The following is a 27,041-nucleotide window of genomic DNA, read 5'->3' as shown; positions in this document are numbered from 1 at the left end:
AAATGATTTTGATGTAGTCCATCTTATTTTTTTGTTTTCATGTGAGGTACTGACGGTTAGAAACATCATGCTGACAGTTAAAAATGACTTTAAAAGCGTTTCTTTCTGCTGGTTCAACAGTGTTATCTCCCCATAACATACAGTAACATCCAACGAACACTGATAAGTGTCAACAATGAAACTAGGATATTTTGCATTGTTTATCATAACAGTTATGTACTGTTGTGTTATTCTATTTTGCTGATGTCTTGTATCTTCAGCATGCTCATATGTGTATTTTTTATCCCATTTTTATGGACTGTTTAGTGGAGGATTAGCTGGGAAATATCCTATTTATTCACTTTACATGGAGCTACAGTTAATATTGAATTATATTTGCCAAATGTGTTAGTATCTCTTAATAAGTAATCAGAAATCAGAAATAATCTTTAGAAGGAGCAGATGTTTATCTTAAGCTAGCTAGCAGAGGTGATATCTCTTGTATGAGAGTTTTTCCATGTCAATTTCCCTGTGTGTCCTAAAGTATTCTTACTGGGCCTGGAGTTGGACACTGGCTTGCCTATTCACTAAGAGACTTTTAAACTGGAAGGAGTGTGAAGCAGCCTGCTACACAAGGGACTCCTGGCTGAAGGAATATCTGGACCTACTAAACATGGAACAAGCAAGGAAAGCCTGTTAAAAGACTCTGATAAGGGGCTGGAGGACCACTGGAACACTGTTCTTACACTTTTAAAACTGTATACCCCATTTTATGTACATAATGGAAGCATGAGATATGTTGTATGTTACATATGCTACATGGATGTCACCCTTGCATCACCGCCCATCTCTTTTTTTCCTCCGATGACTGTTCTTTGGCTTGTTTATTTTATTTTTTGTGTTTTTCCTATCTGATTTTCCTTTGTTAAAAGTGTGTTGAATCTAAAAGAAAGAAATTAGAGTAAAACTGTTAATAACAAAAAAAAAGGATCTGCTTGGATCAGCTCAACCTGAACCTGGAGCAACATTCAAGACTCAACCTGTTCCTTTACTAACTGACATGGAGGACAATGTCAGAGAAAATGACAAACATACAAGTAGTGAACTGCACACGTTTGAACAGGTGGATCAACAGGCTGAAGCTGCAGAGGACTGCACTAATTAAAAGACTGCTTGAAACAGAGCTGCATGGCTCAGTTACATGTCCTCCAGAGACGTTTCAAGATATAACTCAATAGTGAGAATTAACACGGTTACACCTTTAAGTACCCCCCTCCCTCCGCGTCAGGCTTTACTATCTGCGATTGCGCGTCAGCTCTCATTGGCTGTGAGTGATAATCGGTCAACCAGAGGACCGGAGGGAGGCAGGAGGGCACAGGGCAGCATGTTTACAGCTCCGTGCACTCATAATTAGCTGCTCTAAACGACTCACTCGCTTTATTCGATTTGTCGCAGACCTCACGCTGGTTTCGGGGCGGTCGTCGACAATGTTTCTGTGCCACACGGGGCGGCTTTCTGCAGCGGCTGTGGATCAGGCTTTCAAGTCAACGGCTTCGTTTCTAGTGCGAGTCAAAAGACTGAGGGACGTCACTGTGACATTACGCAAGGGGAACACGTTTCAGCGATACCGGTGTTTCTGTGTGTCCGTCGGAGGCGTCGACACAACTCTTGCGCACCTGGGGAAACAACAACAACAACAACAACAACAACCGGACACGCAGCCCGTCCAGACCCGGCACTCGTCGTGTGCTTTACACTGGGAACACTTGGACCGAGTGGCTACTGTAGCCGTGAATCTCTCCAAGCGCGTGCAAAGTGAAGGCGGTTATGTAGATGTTATCACGCAGCCGCTCGAGCACGCTAACAGGCGCCACAGAGGAGAGCCCGTGGGTAATGGTTTGTTTACAGGTAGCTGGCGGGTTTCCAGTCCACTCTGCTCCACGGGGACAATGCAGACCAGAGGCTTATCCACGAAGAAGAGCAGCGAGGAGCAGACAGCTGACAACAAAGGGGTAATTTACACAGTTGATCTCGAGTGTTTGTCTAACCCCAGTGACCAGTTAACAAGAGCGCACAGGTCCCAATCTGTGTCCACACACACTGCTCAACTAGCAGGGGAAACCCGTGCAAATGTCCCGGACCCGGTGGCGCCCGGAGTTAACCTCAAAACCATCAAATATGCAAAGAGCTGCCTGCCCGGGCCTCGTCATGTAAGCAGGCAGGCTTGTTATACAACACCACCATGACGCGCTCAGCTGTGTGGGCTGTCTACTGTTGCAGGGAATTCACAGTCGTCCATGTATAATTGATCTGTCTTCACGAGTTGAATGTGAGGTAGCAGAGGTGTTGTTTACAGAGCCGAGAGAGAGCACATGCTGATTCACTGCTCAACAGGCTTACAGACACCTGACAGGACAGGGAACTTATTCTGGCTCTTTCATAGAGAGTCACAGTAAGAATGAGTCACTCTGTCCCTTTATTTGAATAGGATGTAAATGATGTGAGTTCTTTGCTAGTGATGAGTCAACACAGTGAGGTGAAAGAGCTGGAGATATAGTCCCCAGTGTTATGCAGAGGTTGAAGCTTACTCTGAATTACATAAATATTGTGTTAGATAGTTAAATAAGACCAAGACTCTACACCCACGCCTGCAGCTCTGAGAGGCTGTACTCAGGCACAGTGTTGCTTTGGGCTATATGCTAACACCAGTGTGCTAAAATGCTTATGTTAAGCAGGTTTGCCATATTCACCATTAGCATGCTATCATCACTTAGCACATAGCACATGGGGGCTCAGCGGTAGAGCGTGAAGAGGTGAATATGTAGAGCAGGTTGTCCACCTATCAGAAGATCCGTGGTTCAATGCTCGGCTCCTCAAGTCTGCATGTTGAAGTATCCTTGGGCAAGATACTGAACCCCAAAACCCCTGATCGGTATGTAAGAGCATGTGAAAGGTTACTGAGCAGCAGGTGGCACCTTGCATTGTAGCTTCGGCCACCAGTGTGTGTGTGTGTGTGTGTGTGTGTGTGTTTGTGTGTGAATAGGGGATGAAACATGTTGTGTATTGAGTGGGCGGAAGACTAGAAAGGCGTTATACAAGTGCAGTCCATTTACATAGTACAGATGAGGTTTTGAAGAGATGAGATTACTAACAAAACTATTCAAATTGTGACCTGATGGTGGCACTAGAAAGTAAGCGGAAAGGCATCTGGATTCATCATCTAGGAACCATAAATATCCAAACCAAACTCCACTGCAGTGCATCCAGTAGTCATTGAGATATTTTAGTCAGGACCGAAGTGGTGGACAGACCAACATACTGCAACCATGGCTCCAAAAACTTTGAACCTAAGTAATATTTGAACAGAAACTCAAAAATAAAACAGCAGCTCCTTTCTTGGAAATAGAGAACATTTTATTTAGAACTAGACTGATGCATATTAACCAATATCTACTTATTGCAGGCATCACATTGACACTGATGTTGGCCCGATGAGGAACGAGGAATTGCTGCGTAGATGTGCAAAAAATGTTTGAGATAGTGATCGGCAGTATGACCAAAAAAATGGTATAGGGACAATTCACATAATCACAGGAAAACATAAAGAACCAAGGTTTAAAAAGGTCATATGTAGTGCTTTAATCTGAAGATAGATTATAGCCAATATGAATGATTAATTCTCTCTTTAATATGCACTTCTCTAATGAACACAACTGAAATCCTGAATGACAAAAGTCATTTAATGAATTGGCAAACTGGATTCAGGTGGATTCAGTCGCTCGCAAGTCCCTTAAAAAAGGCTGCCTTCAATTTAGCATTGCAGTCTATAACATTGCCGTACTCATTGGACAGTTGGAGATCAAAATCGACACAGCAAACCAAAGATGCCTGTTTTTATTCCACATATTAAAAACCTGGTGCCTATATTACTCACAGTGCAATGAGTTACACAAGTTGGGATGTTCTGGTACTGGCCATATTGATCTATATAGATGTTTTTACTCATAAAACTTTCAAGTACAGCAACTCTCCAACTCTCTGTCTCATCTAGAATAGCAAAAGTACATAAGACTGTTTGTTTATTTATGTTATTTTCCAAAGTTATAAGCACTCTTTGCATTTCAGCTCAGAGTGAGAGTCTCTTGCCGTCATCTCTGGCGCATAGTGCTTCCCCGCCCTGCTCAGAGGAGAGACGGACAGCGCTAAAGTGCTGATGACAACCACACTCACCACGTCACCGCAAATGCAATAAAAGCCCATGAGCAAAAAGCCTATATGAGTTATATATGAATGTAATTGGCTTACAAAATGTACAGACGACAAAAATAAACACTCTACAAAAAAACAGTTGAGGCGAGGCGACACGGATGCAACAAACACCAGAGAATACTCTCTTAAAGGGATAGAGAAACTTTCTTGAGACAGTGGCAAAGGTCGAAGAGAGGGTTTTGATTTTATCCTTAACATTGCACTGCATTAGCTTCTCAATTTGACAACTGAACTGACTTGAATAACTAAAAGTACTTGTTCACTGTATTATATAGAGAAAATGCAAAAATCGGATCTGGACTCCGGTATCAGTAGATATTCTATATTAAATGGCTTGGATCAGGATTGGTGGTTAAAAAAAAAACCTTCATAGGGGCAACCCAAATACTAACAAAGGCTGGCGTAGCCTCAAGCCTCTAGCTTAAAGCAGACAGTGCGCTCCAGAGGTCTGATATCTGAGCTCACTTCTTTGTAACTCCACACCCCCAGATTGTTCTCATTTTTTAACTTGTCCTCTTCGGCCCAACAAACACAACAATTTATCACATGTTACGCAGCTCGTTCTCGAGCCACAGCTGGCTTTACACAAATGTTTTTGCCATTATTTGGTTCAATTTGACTTCTTTTTCAGACTGGTCACTTTTTAGTTTCTGCTGGAGCCTCTGACAGGAGGGATTCACCACTTCACCATTTCCCTCCCACTCTGTCTGTGTTTGTGTGCCACTGTGACTTTGCATGTGTTTTCTTGCCTCTGAAAAGCTGTTATCAGACACAGCAGACCCACTGTTCCCCTCCTATACAACCTCCCTGGCACAACTCCCCTTGGCCGCTCGCTCACATGACCCTCCCACACTGCTGCCTGCCTTTACTTTTAGCTCGGCCCTGGCTCGCCTCTGAAAGGCAAAAGGCCTGCACCCTCGCCCCCTCTGGCCTTTCTATTGTCCATTGTTGGCAAGTCAGTGAATACGTCACCAAAACTAAGGCTGCATCCAGGGGGGGCTTGGGACGAAATTTAGCAAGACAAATTGCAGGGAAGAGAAAAGTTCAGCTTGTTTTTCTCCTGCTCCCTTCTTCTTCGTCCTCATTGTTTCTGCCTTCTTGATTAATCGTCTGACTCAGGCTCACAAAGGAAGACAGTCTGAAGAAAGAATAATGTCAGCGCAGCAAAAAAAAGGCACAGAGGGATATGAATGAAAGTTACTGTATGTTAGGCCAAATGGCAATGAATGGATTGCCAGCTAAATCTGCCTCTCACAGTTCCAACTTTAAGAAAAGATTTCAGGTTAAGACAACCATGAAGTTACTGTACACAAGGACCCACACATTTTTACCAATGAATTTTACAGGCCATTACTGAACACACACCTCCCAGGTATTTGTAGATAAGCAAACAGCTAGCGCTTGCTAACTTCACTCAATCATTTTCGCCACCAACTACCTTCTTATGCCAATAGATCAGACCAACACCTAAGGGTAGGCTACTTCAGAAAACCGCAAGGCCCCTCCCGTTTTGGGGGAATAGAAAACGGGTGTTTGTATTATAATTTTAACAAGTTTGTATGAAGTTTCTCGTTAAACAAAAGTTTGTCTTATGGGCGTGTCTAGTAATTGTTTTGCGACCTTGTCTGAATGTGAGCGGAGCATACGCAATACTTCAATAAATTAAGGTTGATAGCATCATGTCCCGTCAGGCTTCCTCTATCCAAGTCGATCAATGACCCAACACACTGGCTGAAATTGCCTATCTATACATGTGAAGACATCTGGATGTCTGATGATTTAATCAAATATGTAGATTGATTGAGTCACCAGGTATCATTGAGCTAACCGGTGTCTGTAAATAACCAACTTGTTAAAAACTGTTGATCTACAGACTGAGATATAGTTAAAGTTTGATGCTGCAGCAGCCTCCTACTCAAGCTAACGTTAGCTATCCATTGGTAGTAACTGTCACCATTATCACTTAGAGCAGTGGTTCCCAACTGGTGGGTTGTGGGTCCATTTTTAATGGACTGCAAGGGACACGAGAACATGTCAAGTGTGTAAAAAAAACACCCATTATTTTTTAAGTACAGCACAGCACAAGCTTTGAGTGTGAATACAATGAGTGAATAACAGACAGCTACTCAACAGAGACAGCAAACTGGCTTGATGACATGGCTAAACCCAAGTATGTTGCTGATTTTATCAAACTTCGTAGACCTTGAACGAATGACCAAGGAGAAACCTGGACTCCGTGGCTGAACCAGTTGGGAACCACTGATTTAGAGATATACCACACTGATGGTGAATAGTCACGCATCTTATGTGCCTCAAATCCCAGTGTGAAAACAGCTTTTCAGCATTTTCCTGTTTCTCTCCCTATGTGGCAGCGCACTTGTTTCTCCCAAAATGGGGTATGGCCTTGGTGATGATACAATGCTGGTCTGGTCAATGTGTATGTAGTGATAGATTCGATACTAGTGACGTTTTAATTGTCACACAGTTCAGCACTAGATTTTAACAAGGAACATACTTCACTTAACCTTAGACATGTTTGGTAATTTCATTTTAATTAACATTAGAAGCAATAGCTACAACAAAATACAGGGTTTCTACAAAATTTCAAAACCTTTCCATGACTTTTCAAGAACTCATAATAAAAAAATTGTTGTCTTGCCCCACTTGCCAGGCATTTTCCTAACAAATCAGATTAAAACTTACTCAAACATAAGTCCAGCTACCTGGCATACATGAAGACAGAGAGGGTACGCAGGCAGAAAATTAAGAAATGTATGTAATGGTAAACAAAATAATGTCACTGCATATGAGAGCAATGTTATGTCGAGAGCTACAAAAAATAAATCTGCCACTATGCTGCCTCACATGGAATCTTATCCACTGAAGATCACTGTAACACTTTCATTACACACAACAAATTCCATGACCCTTACAGGCTTGGAAAATGTGACTGTGAAATTCCATGTTTTCCATGACTGTAGAAACCCTGAATATATATTCAAAACATCCTGTTCATTCCACACCATTCCCAGGCCTGGAAAACCGTTAGTCTAATTTCATAACATAACATAATTTCAGTGGGAACGCTGTGTACGTGTCAAGGAAGCACTTTGAGGCCCTGCAGCAATCAGCAAGTTTGAACTTGTTGAACATGTGGAAGTTACAGAACAAGTTACCAAACTTGTACAATAAATATGCCGTTACACACATTTAAGCTACGCAACCACACAGTTCAGTGGAGTGCTTTACATTTTCAGTCCTACATCTAGAGTTTTACTTAGAGAAAACTACTGTTTGTTTTACATTTGAGTGGATGATTTGACATGTTTTGCAAGATCTAAAGTTACTCTTTTAATGCTTATATCGCCCCAGTTATTTCTGTATTCTTACATCTGCTCATCTCTGCTGGATTATCAGGAAAACTATGCACCTACACACATTTTCCATCAACCTCATCACTTGTTCTGGTCACTGTTAAAGTTGACCTTGACTTGATAGTCTACCATAATAATGAATTGCCTCTTAAAGTGGTCACTGCAGTATTCTTTGTATTCACTAAGTTGTCTCAGCTTTGTAGGCACAAAGTCAATATTATGTCTAATAATAGACTGATTCCATACAGGCTGGAGCTGCTTCCTGTTTACTGTGGGGAGGATTGTGTTTCCTCACAGCAGAAATATATATTTGTATAACTTCTCTGGACACAATGCCCTCTGTTCAGCTGCCCTTTTTACTGTTTCAATTCCAGTTTAACAGCCCACATCATCAAAATGAAAAAATAGCAGGCAATAAAGATGAAATTATTTTCAGCCCATAATCCCTTAATCATAATAGAAACCTCTAATTAACCTGGAACGGCTCCCCGAGAAGATATTTGGCTATAATTGCATTACAACAGCAGCATGATCAGGCAACAGATTTGTGTCCACAGCACTGGTATCAAAAAATGAATTTTGGCTCTGAATGCTTGGCCATATTTTTGCTGGTTTACTTACAGTTGGTCAGATATTTGCTGATTGAGTCACACTTTTATTCTAACACAGGGCTCTGTTTCAGAAGGCTGCATCTCTTTGTGATTCAGTATTGATTTTTACTTTAACTCCTGCTGTTCTTTGCTTTTATGAACCATAATTATTTATTATCTTCATTACGACTACAGATGGGAATTGATTCGATTTTACTGACACTTCTGCTTATTGGCCTGATTCTTTTTTCAATTCCTTTATCGATTCCTGATCATTTTAATATGTGGCAAAAAAAAAAGCAGGCCTACACACTTTTTTTTCTATCTCTGAGTCTGAACACACTCATTTTACCCTCCCTGTGACTCAAGTGTGAAAGGTGAAGCTGATGTGAGCTGGCTGTAGCAACAGTCTGTCTGTCATCATCTAACATTAATGAAATGAGAGAATATTTGTACAGCATTTGTTTTCATTTAGGTTTTCTCAGTCATAGAAAAAATCTGCCAGCCTGTGGTGCTTATGTTATTATAACAGGATATTTACCCTCGGTAACGGACGTGCGGATTGTTAAATATGTCATTGCTCGACATAGCTCTGAGTAGTACTGAAAGAATGAGATAGCGGATACAAGCGGCCGAATTAAGTCTCCTCCGTAGGGTGGTTGGGCTCAGCCTTAGAGATAGGGTGAGGACCTTGGACATCTGGAGGGAGCTTGGAGTAGAGCTGCTGCTCCTTCATGTCAAAAGGACATTTCTTCCTCTCCACAATGACTCCTCCTAGTTGCGAGTTTGACGTCATTGTATGCTGCAATGTGAAGCTGTCAGGAAGTCATACCAGCATTGATAAGAGGAGTTGATAAAGGCCGGAGACATGTCATTCTGATGGATCAGACAATTAGGAACCAGTTCTCAACTGGAAGTGGTTCTCGATTCCCATCCCTTTTTACGCCCCTAATAACACTAGTGTCCCTTAGATCTGCGTAGTCCCTGTACCTAATCATTTCTAAATTCCTAAACGGAGTCCCAGCATTCAGGTAACTCACTATTAAAAGTTGAGCTCTTGGTTTATGGTGCAGGAGGGGCTCTGGTCACAGCCAGATATGAACTGAAATGGTTTGAAGAGGTTTTATATCCGTATGCTGCCAAAAACTGGTCGAGCTCAGCCTGGGAAAATGCAGATTGCAGTTATACACAGTATTTATCTCACATAATGTCTGGACAGTGACTAAAATTAGTCCCTGAGAAATTAGCATTATAATTAATCAGAATGATGATTAGATTTTGATGGAGAGATATGATGAAAGGTTTTATATCAAATGGTTAAGTCTTGCATCTTGAATTTTTTTTGTACATTACTATACCACCTATACAGGCTCTGCTGCATTAAGCATGACTGCTGTTTCAAACTGCAGCCCTTCAGGCGTCAGTCAGCGGGAGGATTATGTTTATTTACATGCAGTATTGTCAACATACTGCAGGCCTTCTCTTTTTTTACGTCTTGCTTCTCCAGCTGCTCTGTGAGTCACGTCTACACCATCAATGCTCCGTTACAGTCTGTTGTCCTGTTGCTGTTGAGTGTTTTGTAGTTCACTAATCTGTTGTACTGCCAGCGCACACTGGAGTGACCTGCCTGCTCCCTGCGACATGTCAGACGGTTGGATTGTGTCTGGTGCTTGTTCATCTCAGAGAGTGGTGTGTCTGGGGGAGAGTAATGTATGTGTTTGTGCACTTGTGAGAGGCTCTTTGTGTGTGTGTGTGTGTNGTGTAAGTGTAAGTGTGTGTGTAAGAGAACGTGACAGGCTTTGTTCATGTCAGTGTGTGAAAGGGTAAGTGTTAATGTGAACTACCTAAACCACACAGCAGCAGTCTATGTTTAATCGGCTGACTTGGCAGCAGGATGAATAGAGGAAGCTTGTAAAAAAAAAAAAGCTTGTCCAGGCTTTGTTTGACCTACTTGTACGACCTCAACTTTGACCGAGATGACGCACAAAATTCACAGCACGTGATTTTTCTTTCAGTATTTTGATGATGCTCACATTTCTGTATCTGACCTAAAAATAAAAAAGGATGTTTGTTGTAGCTCAGTTTGGACAAAAAGTCTCCAACATACATAACTCTGTGTTTAGTGATTCTGCAGAACATCAGGAAAGGGAAATTCTAGCAAAGTTTTAAAGATAAAAACTTCACTGCAATTTGGGATTTTGTTGTAGCAGTCCCAATAAGCGAGGCTTTGGGGCTGTACACATGCCACAGCTTTAACCGTCTGGAAAACCCAAGGTCAGGTGCTGGGTACTGCCTTTTCTCTGCCAGCTTTCAAGAGCGTGGTGTCAGGTTGCACCTAAGGTTGCTAAGCAACCTCAACAAGGCCCATATCATAGCCTGTTTACCTGAAATCCTGAGTGCAGAGCTGATCTTCCAGGTGCCCTTTGTGCGTAGGCCTATGGTCCGTGGGACAGATGTAAAGATCTGGCAGCCCTGCACGAACATGATCAACTTCTTCACCGTATTTATCACAGACTGATATTTACGGAGGAAGGTAAAGATATCTGTCGGCTGTGATTGGCTCGTCCTCATCAGATGAGGCCCTTGCGCCCTGAAAAATAGGCGCTCAGGAACCAGTGAACACCGTGACGGCATCGCGACAGCAGCCATTACATTGTGCAATCAACATTAACTTCATATGATAAGTTAAAGCAAAAAATCTATTTCCACTTATAATGAAGTCTTTTGTCAAGTCAAGAGTAACAAATTGATGTCAGGCGTCTGTGTCACCACTTATTACAACAAACAAACACTGTCAACTCATGTCAAGTGGATATTAAAGAAAACAACTGGTTGTTTGTTTGAGCTTTTCTGCTTTGTGTGCTTAAATTCAGAAAGTGGTCAAGAGCTGTGACATCAGTTTAACCAGAAATGAAGCCTCCGTCTTGTCAATTTTGTAGTTTGAGGGAGTCCTTGGAATACTAACATGAAAAGTTTCCCGATTTTGTATGCCAAGTGGAAACTATGCCCACAATTTTAATCCGCCTCCTCTTCACCATTCGTAACTCGTCTCCGTTTTTGTCTAGATGTCTTCTTACAGACACGTTCTCCTCCTCTCCTTCCTGCAGCACCACGGATTGATTCTCAATTCATCCTGTAGTTTCATTTTGTTCTGATCACTCCCTCCAATTCTGTTCTCTTGTTTTTATTTTTTTTGTCCAGGCTGAGCTGAATGTAAAGGAGGCCTCTGCTACCTACTCATCTACAACGAAGGCCCCGGGGGAGCCGGAGCCAGAGGAAGGAAAACCAAACAAGACCCAGCAGCTAAAAAAAGTCTTCAAGGAGTATGGAGCGGTGGGAGTCTTCTTTCACATAGGGATCTCCCTCATGTCCCTGGGAATGTTCTACCTCCTTATATCCAGGTAACTAAACATCAGTTGACTGCTTTTTCTACAGGTAGAGGGCCAGTGGCCACATATCATAGGTCCTGTTAGCAGCTGGATTGAGTATTTTGTAGGGATGCACTGATTTAACATTGGCCAATAATCACCTTGTTGACTACAATTGGCCTATAAGCAAATAAGACAACATTCACAGATGGTAGTTGCTGATGTATTTCACGTAGTCGACGTAGTCACATCAATTTTGCGCAGGCTAGAAAGCAGCGCTCAAGACTCATCTGTGTCCCATCGTCCCAGGGACAATAAAAAACATGTATGAGACAAAGAGAGATCTTTCTCAGGACGCCTTTTGGACAATATATCCTAATGAAATCTGCAAGAGGAGAGCTAGTTAACGTTAGCTGTTAGCAGCTGGCGGGGGCCAGAACCAGCTAACGGAGGTTGTCTTGAGTCACAGTGTGATGCGTTCAAGCTCTATTCTGTAAAATTAATTATTGGGCAAAGGTAAAATAACATTATCATGGTGAGTTCAACTTGTAGAATTTAATTTTTGCTGAGAAATTGAAATAAATGCAGTTGTTCGAAGTGGAATATAATATATAAAATGGATATCAGAGAAGAAATTACAATATATATTGTATAAAGGCAATATATATAATATGTATTTTTTTTCAAGTAATTTTTAGTGCTCATTCACAGGCAGTGTAATGAATGAGTGAATGACTTTAAAACAGTTCTGTTATTTTTTATAATTAAAATTCCTTTGTTTTCCTGGCACAAAAGGGGGAATAAAGAACAACAAAAACAAAATAAATATGAACAACAGAAACATTGGTATCGGCTATCGACTAAATTGTTGTTTTAAACACTGATATCAGCACAAAATTTACAAATCAGTGCATCCCTAGTATTTTTATTTAATCGTAATTCCCATGTTTTCTGAACGTAGATGAAGGATTGATGAATGGTTTTTAGGTGCGAAATCAATCAGCTGTACCCACACTGCTATAAAAACGTGTAGGGTACACTGTGACCTTATCTGGTCCTATTGTCTTATTTTGTAACCAATAGTTTTTCTTAATTCTAATTTAATGTCCACATATAGATTACTTGCTAAAAAGTCACAGTATGTCAAGTGTGGCTACGATTTAGCAGAAAGAAAAAACACATTATAAATTATTCCCCTGAGCATATTTCCAGACACACTGATTCTCAACAGAAGGAGAGGGATTCCCCCATTGATGACAAACCATATTCCATATTGATCATTTACACCCTGCAGCTGAAGGCAACATATTCTGAAATTCTCCAGCGTATTTTTAATAAATGAAGGAAATGACAGACTGAAAAGCAGATGAAGCAGACTGAAGGGAAAGGACACTACAAACAAGTAAAATGCAAGACTTCAGCACGTTACCAAATAACTGGAATGCATCAGACATCACTTACTAATATTATCTCGCAGTTTGAGAGCATCTGAGTGTAACATTTCCTATAAACCTAAAAGATGTGCACAGGAAATTACTGACCCGTGGGCTGCTTTTACACAGAGGAATGCAAAATGTCTGGTGCAAATTGGCAGAAAATGGGACCTATTATATGAGAGAAAGCAAAGTACGGGCTCTTGAGAACGTCCACTCAGTCTGCCACATTACACCGGCCCTGCTGCTGTTGAAATACTACTGGCTGAGTCAGACACTAAAATCATGCTGAATAAAACATGAGTTCATTTTCTCATCTTGCAAGTGTTTCTTTTAGACTTTTACAACAACACATGCAGAATGTTAAATATTTGGCTCTTCATTCAACTGTCTTCTAAACTTTGTAATCTTCTATTGATGGTGACAGACGGTGAGAAGCTAAAGCAGCGCAGCACAACCTCAGATCTGGTAAAAGTATCAGTCCAGACCTTTTTCAGGCCGTTGTCTGTCTCTGTGTTCACATACCAGGGGCCTGAATACCACAGAGACTTGGCAGGGATTATCTGACAGCTCAGGCATTTCCTCGCATAGCTGATAATGACCCTTGATCTGAAAACGGACTGTAACAACCACTGAGCATTATCACCATGAGGCCACAGAGCCTGAGCACACGGCCTGCTAATGCAGTGCTGTGTGCTGGGTAAACAGTTGTCAGGGTGCAGATGCATCCTCATCTTTAGCTGACTTAAGTTTGCTGAGTGCAACAGAGCTGTTAATGTGAGACAGAGAGAGACGCTCGATTGATCGAAGCAGCTTTAAGCTTTGTGTTAGCACATCCTTCACATATTTATTTCTGCTAATGGCTCAAATGAAAATGCTGCGTCTCTACAAAACTGTCTCACAAAGGCTGTGATACGTGTAGCTTTGTGTGATTTCACACACTTGAGATTGTGGTGCTTCTTGTGCTAGTGACATCAATTTAAATAGCTCAGAAGGCTCCAAAATAAACTAATATACAACATTCTGGATTGAAAACAGCTCCCTCTGGTGGAGATAAAGCTGACTTACACTTATAACCACTTCAGGTAAACCAAATGGGAGTAACAGACTTTATTTGTTGACTTTTATATTTGATTTCTTGAAATCCTTCAGGATGCAACAAGCCACGAGCAAAAGCTTGGCAGTAACAAAGAGAAGTTGTTACCACAGCATGAGGTGCTAGGGCTTACTTTTTGGGCAATGAAGTTTTAATATTTTTCTTGCAGACATTTTTTTAAATATTTGTTTTGGGCTTGTGGTCTGCAGAAATCCAGATAATGGCCCATAGAGAGTAACCTTATTGTTTATGAGTTGGTTCAGGGTTTGCATGGCTGCTGCTGCTAAATGTCCATACGTCTAATAATAATAATAATAGTATTATATTATGATATATTATATTATTGTGTTTATGTTCTCAATATGTTGGATTTTTTTTTAAATTTTCATTTAAATGTAGATTTTTTAATATTCATAATTATGATAATTTCTTATTAATATTATTACTATCATTATTATTATGTTTATACTCAATATGTTGGAATTTTATTAATTTATTTTCTAAATGTTTATTTCTTGTTTAAATGTAAAAAAAAAAAAAATTTAAATTTTGTTTAAATGTAGGTTTTTTTAAATAGATTTTTAAAAATAATTTCTTTTAATATTATTACTATATATATATATATAATATTATTATATATAATAATGTTTATTTCTTGTTTAAATGACGATTTTTTAAATATATTTTTTTAAATTTGTAATAATCATTCCTTTTAATATTATTACTATCATTATTATTATGCTTATACTCAATATGTTGGAATTTAATTTATTCATTTTCTAAATGTTTATTTCTTGTTTAAATGTAGATTTTTTTATTGATTTTGTTTTTTTGTTTAATATCACTGATTGTATATTTTATTACTAAAACTTTATTTTATCTTATTTTTTACTTAAGCATTTAACTTTTTTAATTATTTGAAATATAATTTATATATTATTTTATGTTATTTTTAATGTTTTTTTTCCTTCCTGCCTCATGTTGAAAGTCTTGATTATTTCAAATGAGATGCTAAAGAGTTGTGATAATTAAGTGGTGAAGTAGAGGTAAATATATATCACAGATACCAGAACATGCACTTGTTGAGGGCATCGCCTGAAAAATCTGTGTACGTGCACAGTGGACTGGTGCCAATAATTTAATACAGTGATACTCAACTTACAGCCCATGGGCCCATTCTGGCCAGCAGCAGGGTGCCAGGTGGTTCGCTGACCAAAATTATTTTCTTGTGATTTTAAATGTAAATAAGGTGCCAGAGTGCATAAAAAAATCAAAATAGAGCTTGTTTGTGAAAAATAAAAAGCCAGGGGAGGATCTCTCAGACCTACCGACAGAGGTGTGGGGTAATTATTTGTATATTAATCATCAGTGTTTATTTATTAACTGGCCCCTGACCACCTGTCAGTTTGCCAAAGTGGCCCGAGTTAAGCAAGTGGAGTATTCCTGATTTAATACAAAGAAAAATGTGCGAAGAAAATTTGTGAGTGATCGCCCAACACGTGAATCCTGTGTCCTTCTAACCAGTTTTCTGTGTCATCTGTCTCCCCAGTGGGATCGATATGGCAGCCGTGCTGTGCAAAGTGGGCTTCAGCGAGGCGGTCGTTCGGTCTAAAATGGCAGCGGGGACGAGCACGTTCGTCTTGGCTTACGCCATCCACAAGCTCTTTGCCCCAGTTCGCATCAGCATCACTTTGGTGTCCGTGCCTCTCATCGTGCGCTACTTCAGAAAGACTGGTCTCTTTAAACCGCCCACACCTGCACCCTGATGACCCTCCTCTGCTCCTCTGCTGCCTCGCCAAGCAACAAACATCCTGACTGTTAATGGCCATAATTAAAACTCCTGTACATATCCTTACTCACTCGCCTTCACGTAGAAAAGCCTCATCCTTTCTCAGTTGTCATTGTGAATTCAGGTGAAACATTTCCTTCATTAGTTCCAGCTGAAGTAGAATCGAAGTGTTTGGTTGTGTGACTGTAGGATTAAAACGTCTCAAGTGCAACAGCTCTGTATGTGGAGTCTTAATGTATGTGCATTTCAAACACCAGAAACAAAAGGCAAAAAAAGCTCAAGTATTTATTTACAATCAGAGGTAAGATCAGGGATTTTAAGCTCTTTCAGTGGGCGGGTTCGTATCTTAATGCTGTGAAGGTTCCCTGTGGGGACAAGTGGAAAAAGCTGATCTCTCCTCCACTGTTCCCTGTTAGCTGACTAGGCCATGTTCTGGTGTTATGTGAATCAGCAGAATAATTCAGGTTCTCTCTGTCTCCTACCTCGCTCCTCTCCCTCCCCTTAGCCTCTGTCTCCCCTACATTGCTTTTATTTTCTGCTGTTGTTTTGCTTCCCTGCTATTTTTCTCCTCAACACCTCTCCTGGCATCCATTTTCTCCCCCTCATATCCCTTTGCTCTTCTTCTCCTCCCTCTTTTCCCCCTTCTATCGTCTCTCCCTGTGGTTCTTTAATATTGCAAATGCCACTGCCCAAGCTGTAATGTCGAGTACATTAATCTGAGTGAAGCTGATCGTGGTTCATTGCAAGCTTTGGATGACAAATGTTGGTTTGTGAGGGTTTGTTGTTCTTTCAGATTGAATGGACTGTATTTAACTATTAAAAGAGAAGCTCTCTTTTATATTTAGAGTGTTTTTGTTACGACATACCAACACCATCACACACTAAGTCACAGAGGAAGTTTTCAAGGGTTTTTAACCACCATGTCACCATTTCTTGGAGAGGTGCCACTTTCAGTTGCACTTCTCCTTTCCCACCACACTGGGGAGCTCCTGAACTACAAATACAGCGCTGTCCGTCCACCGCTCCTCTGGTAAAACCGCATCACACACATCCTCATCTCTCATAAGATTGAATGTCTTTGTACTCTTATTGTCTTCAAGATGGATACCAGCATTATGTCACAAGAAGGAGCATCACTCCTCGTGCATCTCGCAGATATGATGTAGTAAAAAGCTTCCCAAACTTCTCTAGTGTTGCTCGGCGTGACAGATCGCTGTCTACAAAGGAAAGATAAAGTCAGAGTGCAAATGCTGTGAGATTACTCAACACATAAAGCAATTCACACATTTTATTTTCTATGATCCGTCAACTCAAAACACTAGTCTTAATAATAAAAAACTAAACCATGTGTTTCCTAAAGGGTTATGTCATCATGCACTGACCAGTTTAAGTCCTCATAAAAATTCATTATTCCTGGCTGTATTTTATCACAGCAGGTATGATGCAACCTCCACTTCCTGTCCTCCCTCTCTTTTTCCTTGATGGTTTTGAGGGTCAGCCAGCAGAGCAAGCAAACCTCAGCTGCTTCGGTGTCCCTTAAGATCTGCAGTGTATTGAATGGTAGCTGCCTTGAATAAGACCTGATCTCTCCCCTCTCTCTCTATGTTTGAGTGTGTGTGAGTGTGTGTGTTTCTTGGCCCGGTAAATAATTCAGCCAGGAGAGTTGTATAAGGAGGAACTAAGAGAGTGCATGGTGGTCTGTGCCAGATATCAACCCCGGTTTTTCAGGAATAGGAGCTTTGGCAGCACTGTGACACGAAATGATCTTGCACACACACACACACACACACACACAAAGATCCACTCAGAGGAAGAAGGAGAAGCCTGGGCCTCATTAGCCATGATGAGGACAGGGAGCTGCCATCGCCTCTCCATCCCCTGCATGTCCCCCATGGCTAGGAACAAATTGGTGACAGCGCTCCCAGCCACTCTGTCGGGCTACCTGCGATGCACTGGGCTCTGTCAGGCTCCTCTCCTTCCACACACTGCTGTGCATTTGCGTACTGGAGTGTGTGTGTGTGTGTGTGTGTGTGTGTGTGTGTGTGTGTGTGTGTGTGTGTGGAGAGAGAGAGCTAGACTCAGGAGAAACGGAAGAGAGGGAAGATCAGCTCCTTGGTTACGCTCCCTGTCACCTTTTGCTCGGCCCAGAACTGAGCCGTGATACGAGTGAACACTTCATCCAGTCGGCCTCGAGTTTGATGAAGGGCCCCTCCCCTAACACGAGGGGGGTTCAAGGGGGTTCAAATCCCTGCCTCAGCTCCTGACTCGTGCCCGCTGCGCCTTTTATTAAAGTCAGATACACCGTCAGCGTCACCACTGTCGGAGCAGCACACCAAGTGAATCCATTACGACTATATATTCAGACCTGGGTTGCATTTCTGACACCGGAGTTAGAAAGGCAAGTGTGTGTACTATAGTTGCAAAGTGCTGATGCATGCAGGGATAATAAACATACAGCACAAACCCTCCCTCTTCCTTTCTCACACACACACACACACACACACACACACACACACACACACACACACACTCCCTGACGAGCTGCCTTTTCCTCCCTTGCACCTTCTTTTATTTAATTTCTTCATTCTTATTATTTCATTCTATTTCCTCTCGAATCATTTTCTGCACCTGCTCATTATCTCCCCTTATTACCTTTCCCCCACCGTCTCCCCATCTCCTGACCCGCTCCGTAAACTTGTTAGCCCTCCAGAGTGTCAGCGTCTAGACGGAGAGGCACCTATTCCGTCAACCTCGCAGGTTCAAAGACATCTTGTGAATTTCTTTACAGGAAAGGGCTGGCATAAAGTTTCAAGGTGCACGCAATCATACACACCGCGTACACAAACACAGTTATTCTCCCACTCTCTTGCATGCTCTCTATCCTCTGTCTTTTTTTTTCTTCTTTTTTTTTGCTTTAACCCTCTTTTCCTCATATTTTTTGGCCACTCCTTTCCCTTCTCCCCGACTCGAGCATCTTTTTCTCTCGCTCTCTCTTCCTCCCTCTCCCTATCTCTCCTCTCCTGTCTCCGAGTTAAGTTTAGCAGATGCACCTGATGGCAGCATCATCCTGGAGCACCTGTCAGCTGTCTGCCTTCATCACGGCTCCTCTGCTGCCACAGGGGCCACGGGGAAGTAAACCTGGAGACAGTCGCTACTATCAACAGCTGCATCTTATTATTTTAAACACCGGTGCCAGTCAATTTCCACCAGAGATGCGTGCATTTTCTTTTTTCTTCTTTTTTTATTCTGCGTGCCACCCTTATCCTCATTCTCATTGCTCCTCCAGATTCAGAAGCTCAGCTGTTAAATGTGAGCAATTATAATGGAGCAGAGAGGGAGGCGAGGTTGGAGACGGAGAGGCAGAGGGTTTATCTAGCCTGTGACAGAGGAGCGGAGGGAGAGGAGGCAGCAGGCATGAGTTGTCAAAGTGTTTTTGACAGTTGTGGATTATGTTTTTGACTGTTACTGTAACTTAGCTGAATGCCTGTCACTTGTCTAACAGACTGGGTCATTCAGTTTGCGCTCGGTTAATGCGACACTTCAGAATACTAGATGCAGTGTGCTGCGACTCCTCCGTCTTGTCTCAGTCCAATTAATGCTCCCCCTTTTTTAGACAAACTGCGGCCTCCATTTTGTCTTCGGCGCATTCACAATAATGTTTGTTAAAGCACACTGATGCACTAGGCATGGAAATACTGAATTTGGCTGAATGGCTAATGGGATTTGTTTCTTCAAAAGAGTTTCTTGTGAAGATTTACTCACAATAAACATAAAACATATTCGGCAATAGATGCCAGACTGGATGCAAAACAAAAATCAACCAGCTCTCCTACATCTGGAGATTTTTGTGTTTCCATCCCAGTGCAATTATGATGTCCTAACATCACAAGGGATAGAAATTGATCAGATTTTATCGATACAAGTGCCATTACAGATTCTGCTTATTGCTCTGATTCTTTATTGATTCCCTTGTTGATTACTGGTCAATCTTCTGTGCAGAAAAAAATAGGCATACACAAGGTCTCAGCATCTACACAGTGTAGATGCGTGGCGCTAATGTTATTACAGCATATTTACCCACTGCATCAGAAGTGCTGCTCAGCTGGGGAGCAGTGGCACTTGTGTGTACTGTCACACACATGTGATTCTTGGAATTTAAGCCCACGCTGCACGGAAAGATGTTTCGGTTTATTGCTAGTGTTTCCACTCTTACTTGAAATGATCATTTACGGACATTACAATCAACACTGCTGCCATCTTTCTTGGTGAAGCTAAGCCTTTGGACTGTTTATACCTCTCCGTAGTGACTCCTTCTTGTACCAAGTTTCAAGCAGTGCAGACACATAAGTTCAAAGCTCAACTGAAAAAAAAATTGCCTGCACTGATTTAAGGAACTGATAAGCTTAGAGTCACATTATTCTCAACTGAAACCACCACCTGCAAACTGGTAGTTTAGGTCCAAGTCATCATATATTTGATTTCTTCACCTCTACATTATTCTCCTCCAGGTAGAGCTTTAATAGATGTTCTGCTGTGCATTGCCTCTTATTCTGTCTCCTTCCTACATGTACTCAAGATAGTGCGTGACATCGAGGTTTAGCAAAGGGGATGACAGTCTTGAGCCAGGAAATAATTTTCTCCAACCGTTCCACTAAAAATCTCATGTTAACAATGATGCATTTAATAAGCATGAATTGTGTTGTATTGCTGGTGGAAGGTGTTAAGCTCCACCATCCCCCTCATTTCCTCTTAAATCACCTGGAGATATGAAGGCGAAAGCACACCGAAAGCAGTGTTCCTCAGTCGATAATAGGATTAGTTTACAGTATGTTGTTTTTGGGGATGATTAAGCACTAAATTGCTGCGTTCGTCTGTATTCTTACAACCTGTTAGTCCAATACAGGTCCAAAAGGGCAGACAATCAGGCAGGTTTTAAATGAATTATTAGAAAACCTTAATTACCTAACCCACTTATTACAATGCCAAAATAAAAGAGTCCACTTTTGAGAAGTAGCTCTGCAAGATGTTAAGGAGGTGCGCCTACTATAGCAATACTGTACCACTACATATGAAAATCACAGCAATGAAGAGGGTCAATAAAATATTATCATAAAAGTGAAACTATGGCTAAAAGTATGAAAATGTTAAGGATAGTTCACCCTAAAAATCAAAAATACATATTTTTCCTTTCACCTGTAGTGCTATTTATTTGTCTATATTATTTTAGTGAAAGTTGCCACATGTTGGAGATATCGGCTGTAGAGATGTCTGCCTTTTTTACCAATATAATGGAGCTAGATGGCACTCAGCTTGTGGTGCTCAAAGTGCCAACAAAATAATGAAAAATTTGGTAAACTCAACAGCAATGTCTCTTTTCAGAAATCAAGGCCCGGCTACACAAGATAATCCACAGACTTAGTTGTGAAAAGTTTCACATGAGAACTATTTTCCCTCTACCAAACTACACCTGTCAGCCGTATCACAGTGCAGAAGGAAGAGTGCATCCACTGCCACAATTAAGTAGCTAACGTTACAGCTCAGCCAAGGAGGACACCATTAATGTTTACATCTCGCGCTGTCACGAGCATGATCCTCTTGCCCATGAGTAGATGCATGCTTCCTTCTGCATGGTGAAACTGTTGGTGGGTGTAGTTTAGTCGAAAAAATAGTTCCGACATGAAACTGCTCACAACAAGGTCTGTGGATTATCTTGCGTAGCCAGGTCATGATTTCTGAAAAGAGTGACATCTCGTTTCACTACATTGGAGAGAAGGCAGACATCTCTATGGCTGATATCTCCAACACTCTGCAACTCACACCAAAACAATCTAGACTGATAAACAGCACTACAGGTAAGAGGGAAAATATGTATGTTTGATTTTAGGGTGAACTGTCCCTTTAAGACCCTGTCTGATTTTTCATATTTTCTGTCTTCAGTTATTCTTCTGTATTGTCATATTATTTTTGTCTGTAACAGAAGGTAAACAAATGTCTTATGATGGGGGCAAAAATCATCTGAACTGGCTGCTACATCAGGTGTGTTCATGTGTTGCTTAATGACTCCTCGACAACGATGAAAACTGAACGTTTGACCTTCAGATTTCCGGACAAAAAGAGTTCACAACTGCCTCCAATTATTTGGATACTATCGCAATGACAAGCAATACAACAATAACCTGATGACTTGCAGTAAATCCAGCTATAATCCCAAATCAACATTTGTCGAAGTTCCCCACGTGGCATTTAAAACAATATCTCAAAATCACAGGGCCGAGATGATCTGTCATCATCAGTATGTTTGCGCTCTGGGAGAGGAGAGAGACCAGAACTACAGCAAGTGCAGAGACGGCGCTGTAAACCACCAATGAGCTGCCATTACCGATCGAAGTCTGTTTGCCTGTACACACTTCATAATGAATGCATCTCATAAATCCTCCTTAAACGATTCCTCCTTAAATGATTCCCACAGCTCAGACTGTCTGCTCAGTGGAGGGCGCTCATGGATCAAACCATTAACAGGAAACCAGGCCGGGGTGTCGAGCGGAGGGCAACAAGCTCAGGCCCCAGATCATCACCCCGCCCCAACCCACCACCCTCCACAAACCTAATAGAAAGCAAACAGACAGACAATTTCTTTCAATTAGCCCGAACTGGCCGGCCCAATAAATTTTAGTTTGTTCCTCAAGACGTAAGGGCCCTGTTGCATGTCCTGCTGAAAATGAAGACTAATGGGGTATTGTGGAGCTGCTGAGTGCTTGATTTTGTGCCACTATACCACTCGCCCGCTCTTCTTCTCTTTTTTCCTCTCCCTCGCCTTTCCTCCTTCCTTGAGCTAACTGGAATCAGTGCTGACCAGGCACAACACAAATGTTTAATACATTTATTCACGACTTGGATTCATTTTCTGTTTTAAGCATTATTCCTGAGTAGTTAGGCGGAGCTATTCATCACAGCTTGACAACAGCTGTGAACGTAACCATCGTTCACCTCTCGGTGTCAGTACAAGTGAGCAAGACTCTGCCACTCAGCCGCCTGCTGAATTACTCCCAAGTTTTCAAAATATATATATACACAGCTTTTTATGTATATAGGTATTTAGAGCTCTAATTAAAACTTTTGCTTTTTTGTTGTTGTTGGGGCTGTTCAAAATGAGCAGGTGAGTAGTTCAACATCTTCAAGACTCTGTTTTTCTGTGTCACTGTCAAGGGGCTACTATAGTGTTGTAAAAAATATTGGTTTATCAATACAAATCAATTCTGAATATTTGAACCAGTTGAAATACTGTTTTTTGCAGTATCAATACCCTGCTATGAGCTGCTGTCTTGCTGTCTCTCACTGTTAGAGGTCTCCACAGTCATTCTGCTTTTCTCTGCTACCAAACAAGAAAACAAAAGCTGTCAATGTAATTTTATAAGCTTATTATATTCATGTTTTACAAAAAAAAAGTATCTCAATTTCTCACATTAATTTTTTCCCATGGTATCAAAAATGTATGTATGTATATCTGAATTAAATATTAATATTTTTAAAGGTATTGTATCAAAGTTAGAAATTCCAGAATCATGACGACACTACCACACTGTAAAAATAAAAGTACAAGTTAATGTCCTGCCTGCATTGAAAATGCAAATGCAAATTTACCTAAATAAATTTCCCAAAGAATTTGTTTACAAACGTATAACTTTAAATTCTTTATAGAATTTAGTGGCATCTAGTGGTGAGGACTGCAGATTGGATCCAATTGAAACTTCTCACATGTGCCAAGTATGAACTCCTGGTTAGGATTCCTCCAGTGTTCATTGTTCAGTAGGTTTTTATTGGGAGCTAAATTATTCCCAGAAGTCTCTTCCTCTCCAAACAAACGGACTAGGTGATTTAAACCGGTAAAAATACTGAATAAAGCATTTTCAAGTTACAAATCAATGTTTTTTCAACGCTGCTTATCACAAAGGGGCTGCTAATTACGGGGGCTAACGCAAAAACACAAATGGCCCTATCAAGAGCCAGTGTGTGGTTCGTCCATTCTGGGCTACTATAGAAACATGGCGGCGCAACAGGGTGGACTCCGTAGACGAGGACCCGCTCACTATGTAGACATAAACTGCTCATTCTAACGTCCCTTATTTGGCATATTTAACCAGGAGACAAACATGTTATACATGGTTCATCATAAATAAACTATAGTGTAATTTTTGTAAGGTGTTTACTAATCTACAGTACTTGTCAGCAATGTTACTCTTCCTATGACGATATGTTTCAGATTATTTCAACTGTGTTTTACCTTATCATTATTCATTATTGTAATACACCAGCTGCCTCTAAGGGGCCATACACATGCTGCATTTTTTGCGCCCACAAATTCAATGTTTCACAATGCCAGAGCAGTCTACATGCGTTCCCGAGCGTCTGTTTTTCAGGGTGTGACAGCTTCGCCCTGAGATTAACAAAGTTCAACTTTTGGAACATAGCAGCACGCACCCTGTCATGACGAGGAACAACCAATCACATTCTTCCATAAATAAATATCAGTCTGCACTGTAAATATGAATAAGTTGTTGATTATTTTAGTGCAGGGCAACTCGGAGCTTTATATCTGTACCTTGGACAATATTTTTGGCCTAATACACACTTACAAAACACCTGGAAGAAGATCAGCCCTGCACCCAGGATTTCTGGTAAGTAGGCTATGATATGATGCTGGTTATGTTATGTTATGCAACCTCAGAGGCAACCTGCCTCTGCGCCCTTGAAAGTTGGCACAGAGTAGGCACAAGAGTAGCACCCAGTGCCTGACCTTGCATTTTCCAGCCAGTTAAAGATGCGGCATGTGTATGGCCCCTTAGTGTATGGGTGTCCAGAGGAGTTATAATTGATGCATTAATAAATACTTCCATCTGTCTATCATTATAAATTATCTATTTAATGTTTATATACTGTTTATATATGCTAAATAAGGGGACTTAAAGATGCAGTGCAGTTCTGGAGAAAGACAGTTGGCTGTTGAGTCTCATTATCAGGTCATCAAATACCCAGGTAGCTGTTGGTGGTTCGGTCTGACTACCAACCCAAGGTCGTCTGCGATTGCTGACCTGGAAATGAGACTTAACAATCAACTATCTTTTTCCACAATTGCACATCGAACCTTTAAAGTATCAAATGTAAGTACTCATTGTTCAGAAAATATACCACAAGTGTAATACTATTATGAAATCTATTTTTATTACTGAGGTTTTCAGATGCAGGTAGAATTTTACAGGTGTAGTTGTAGGTGGTGCTAATTTCAACATCGATTATGCAGTTACATACTTTATGATGATCACGTTTGGTATGTAAAATCATAAACTGAAAAAAAAAGAGTAACTATTTCTGTCAAATAAATGTAAAGAAGTAAAAAAATAATGCTGCCCTCTGAAAAGCAGTGACGTAAAAGTGTGAAGTAGCATGAAATTTGAAAACTCAAGTACAGGTGCCTTAGCTACTTTCGACTTAAATGATCGGTTTAAGTTAAAATGAGACAAGATAACCATAAAAAAAAATTTTTTTTAAAAAGCGGTGGACACTGATTTTCCTCTCAGAAAAAAACTGACATAACAGCAATGCCAATAACAACAATAAAGATGAATAATTTATTCAGTATATTTTCCATCAAACACTGATGTATGGAAGATCCTCAGGCCACTGCTGGTTGATGAGGGAAGAAACAAAGTTGCTTTGTCATACAAAGAAATATTAACTACAAGTGAACGGCGGGCAAGGGGACATTGATTTTACAATTCAGGACTCAATCAAAGAGAATTATGGATGGCAATACTACTGTGATTTGCCTGTGCTGCTCATTAAGCTTAACATCCATAGTGTATGTCTCCCCCCCGGCAATGTAGGAATAAGATTTACAGGGGTAGGTTAAATACAGTTCAATACTCAGGAGAGGTGAAGTCACATGATGGTTAATAAAGGTGGCTGGAGGAGGTAGTCGGATACAACGCAGGGGAAGAAGAAACCGAGAGGAAGAGGAAGTAGGACAGATAGAAAAGAAGAGGTAGAAAAAAAAGGAGAGGAGGAGAGGCAGAAAGGGAGGGAGGAAGAAAGAGAAACTCCATTATTATAGCCTGAACAGATAAACTATGCATCAAAGTGTAGCGTTTATTGAAAAACCATTTTTATGTGTGCTTTGAGGGCATGAAAATGAGAGCCCTATGTTCAAACACATCAATACAACACTGCAGCAGCCAATGTATTTCTTTCCTTTTTCTTTTTTTCTCCTTCTTCTTTTCCCTAAGATTCCCAATCAGATCTGGTGGCTCCCTGCAGGCTTTTATGCCAGCCACAAATGGTGCGACTGCCAGACTGACAAACACGCAATCACTCAGAGTGGAGAGGGGAAAAAGAAAGGAAAAAAAACCCACAGCCTCTCTTACGCAGCCTCCCATCACAAAGGCCCTTTTAATAAGCCCATGAAAAAGAGCAAGTAATCCTTTGTAATGATTTCATTAAATGCCCTCATCACACCTGGAGATAATTCCATTATGATTGTGGCAATAAAATGAGGTTTTCATCAAGACCCGCAGACAGAGAGAGGAAAACCTATTATTCCTCTCATATTCAGATATGACGTTGCCTCTAATATTATGATATTAGGCTATTTGGCAGAATTTATGACACTCGCGTCAATCCATAATGCTTGTGGAAGGTTTCCCCCACTGACAATACCAGACACTTTTAACGTGCTTCATGCTGCACCCGTTGAGGGATAATAACTTGTGGTGTCAGAAATCACACACAATAAGGAAACTGCTGCATTTGTTGGCACCTTATATTATACATCAGTGAATGTTTTCAAATTAGTATGCTATGTAGGGAGGAAGGAAAACATCTGATCAATTCATATATATATATATATATTCATTTTTTTTAAAATGCTGAAAATATCCATTTTCAAAAATATCCGTAGCTGTATCAACAGGGCCTATTAATGGAAAGAGAGTGTTGTATAAGACGAGGGTGGTGTGTTGGCATTGCCATACCATTGTAGAGGATGTGAATTAAAAGGCCTCCGACATAACACATATTCAACAACTAGATGAGCCGATCACCAGAATAATAAATGTTTGGGTGCTTTGAATGTTTGAATCTAGCCAAGGTG

At 40.9% G+C, this 27,041-nt stretch overlaps 1 protein-coding gene across 1 annotated transcript; it reads left to right on the top strand.

The window, feature by feature from the left end:
* The first annotated feature begins 1,308 nt into the window (after positions 1–1,308).
* On the top strand, positions 1,309–16,736 carry fam210b (family with sequence similarity 210 member B). The gene is made up of 3 exons (XM_050038970.1): positions 1,309–1,991; positions 11,414–11,613; positions 15,659–16,736. Exons 1-3 carry the CDS (start codon positions 1,467–1,469, stop codon positions 15,873–15,875), a joined length of 942 nt encoding a protein of 313 aa, XP_049894927.1. The 5' UTR covers positions 1,309–1,466; the 3' UTR covers positions 15,876–16,736.
* The last annotated feature ends 10,305 nt before the right edge of the window (positions 16,737–27,041 follow it).

Source organism: Epinephelus moara, chromosome 24 (genome assembly GCF_006386435.1).
Source record: "Epinephelus moara isolate mb chromosome 24, YSFRI_EMoa_1.0, whole genome shotgun sequence".
Lineage (NCBI taxonomy): Eukaryota > Metazoa > Chordata > Actinopteri > Perciformes > Serranidae > Epinephelus > Epinephelus moara.
This window is presented reverse-complemented; position numbering and strand designations above follow the sequence as displayed.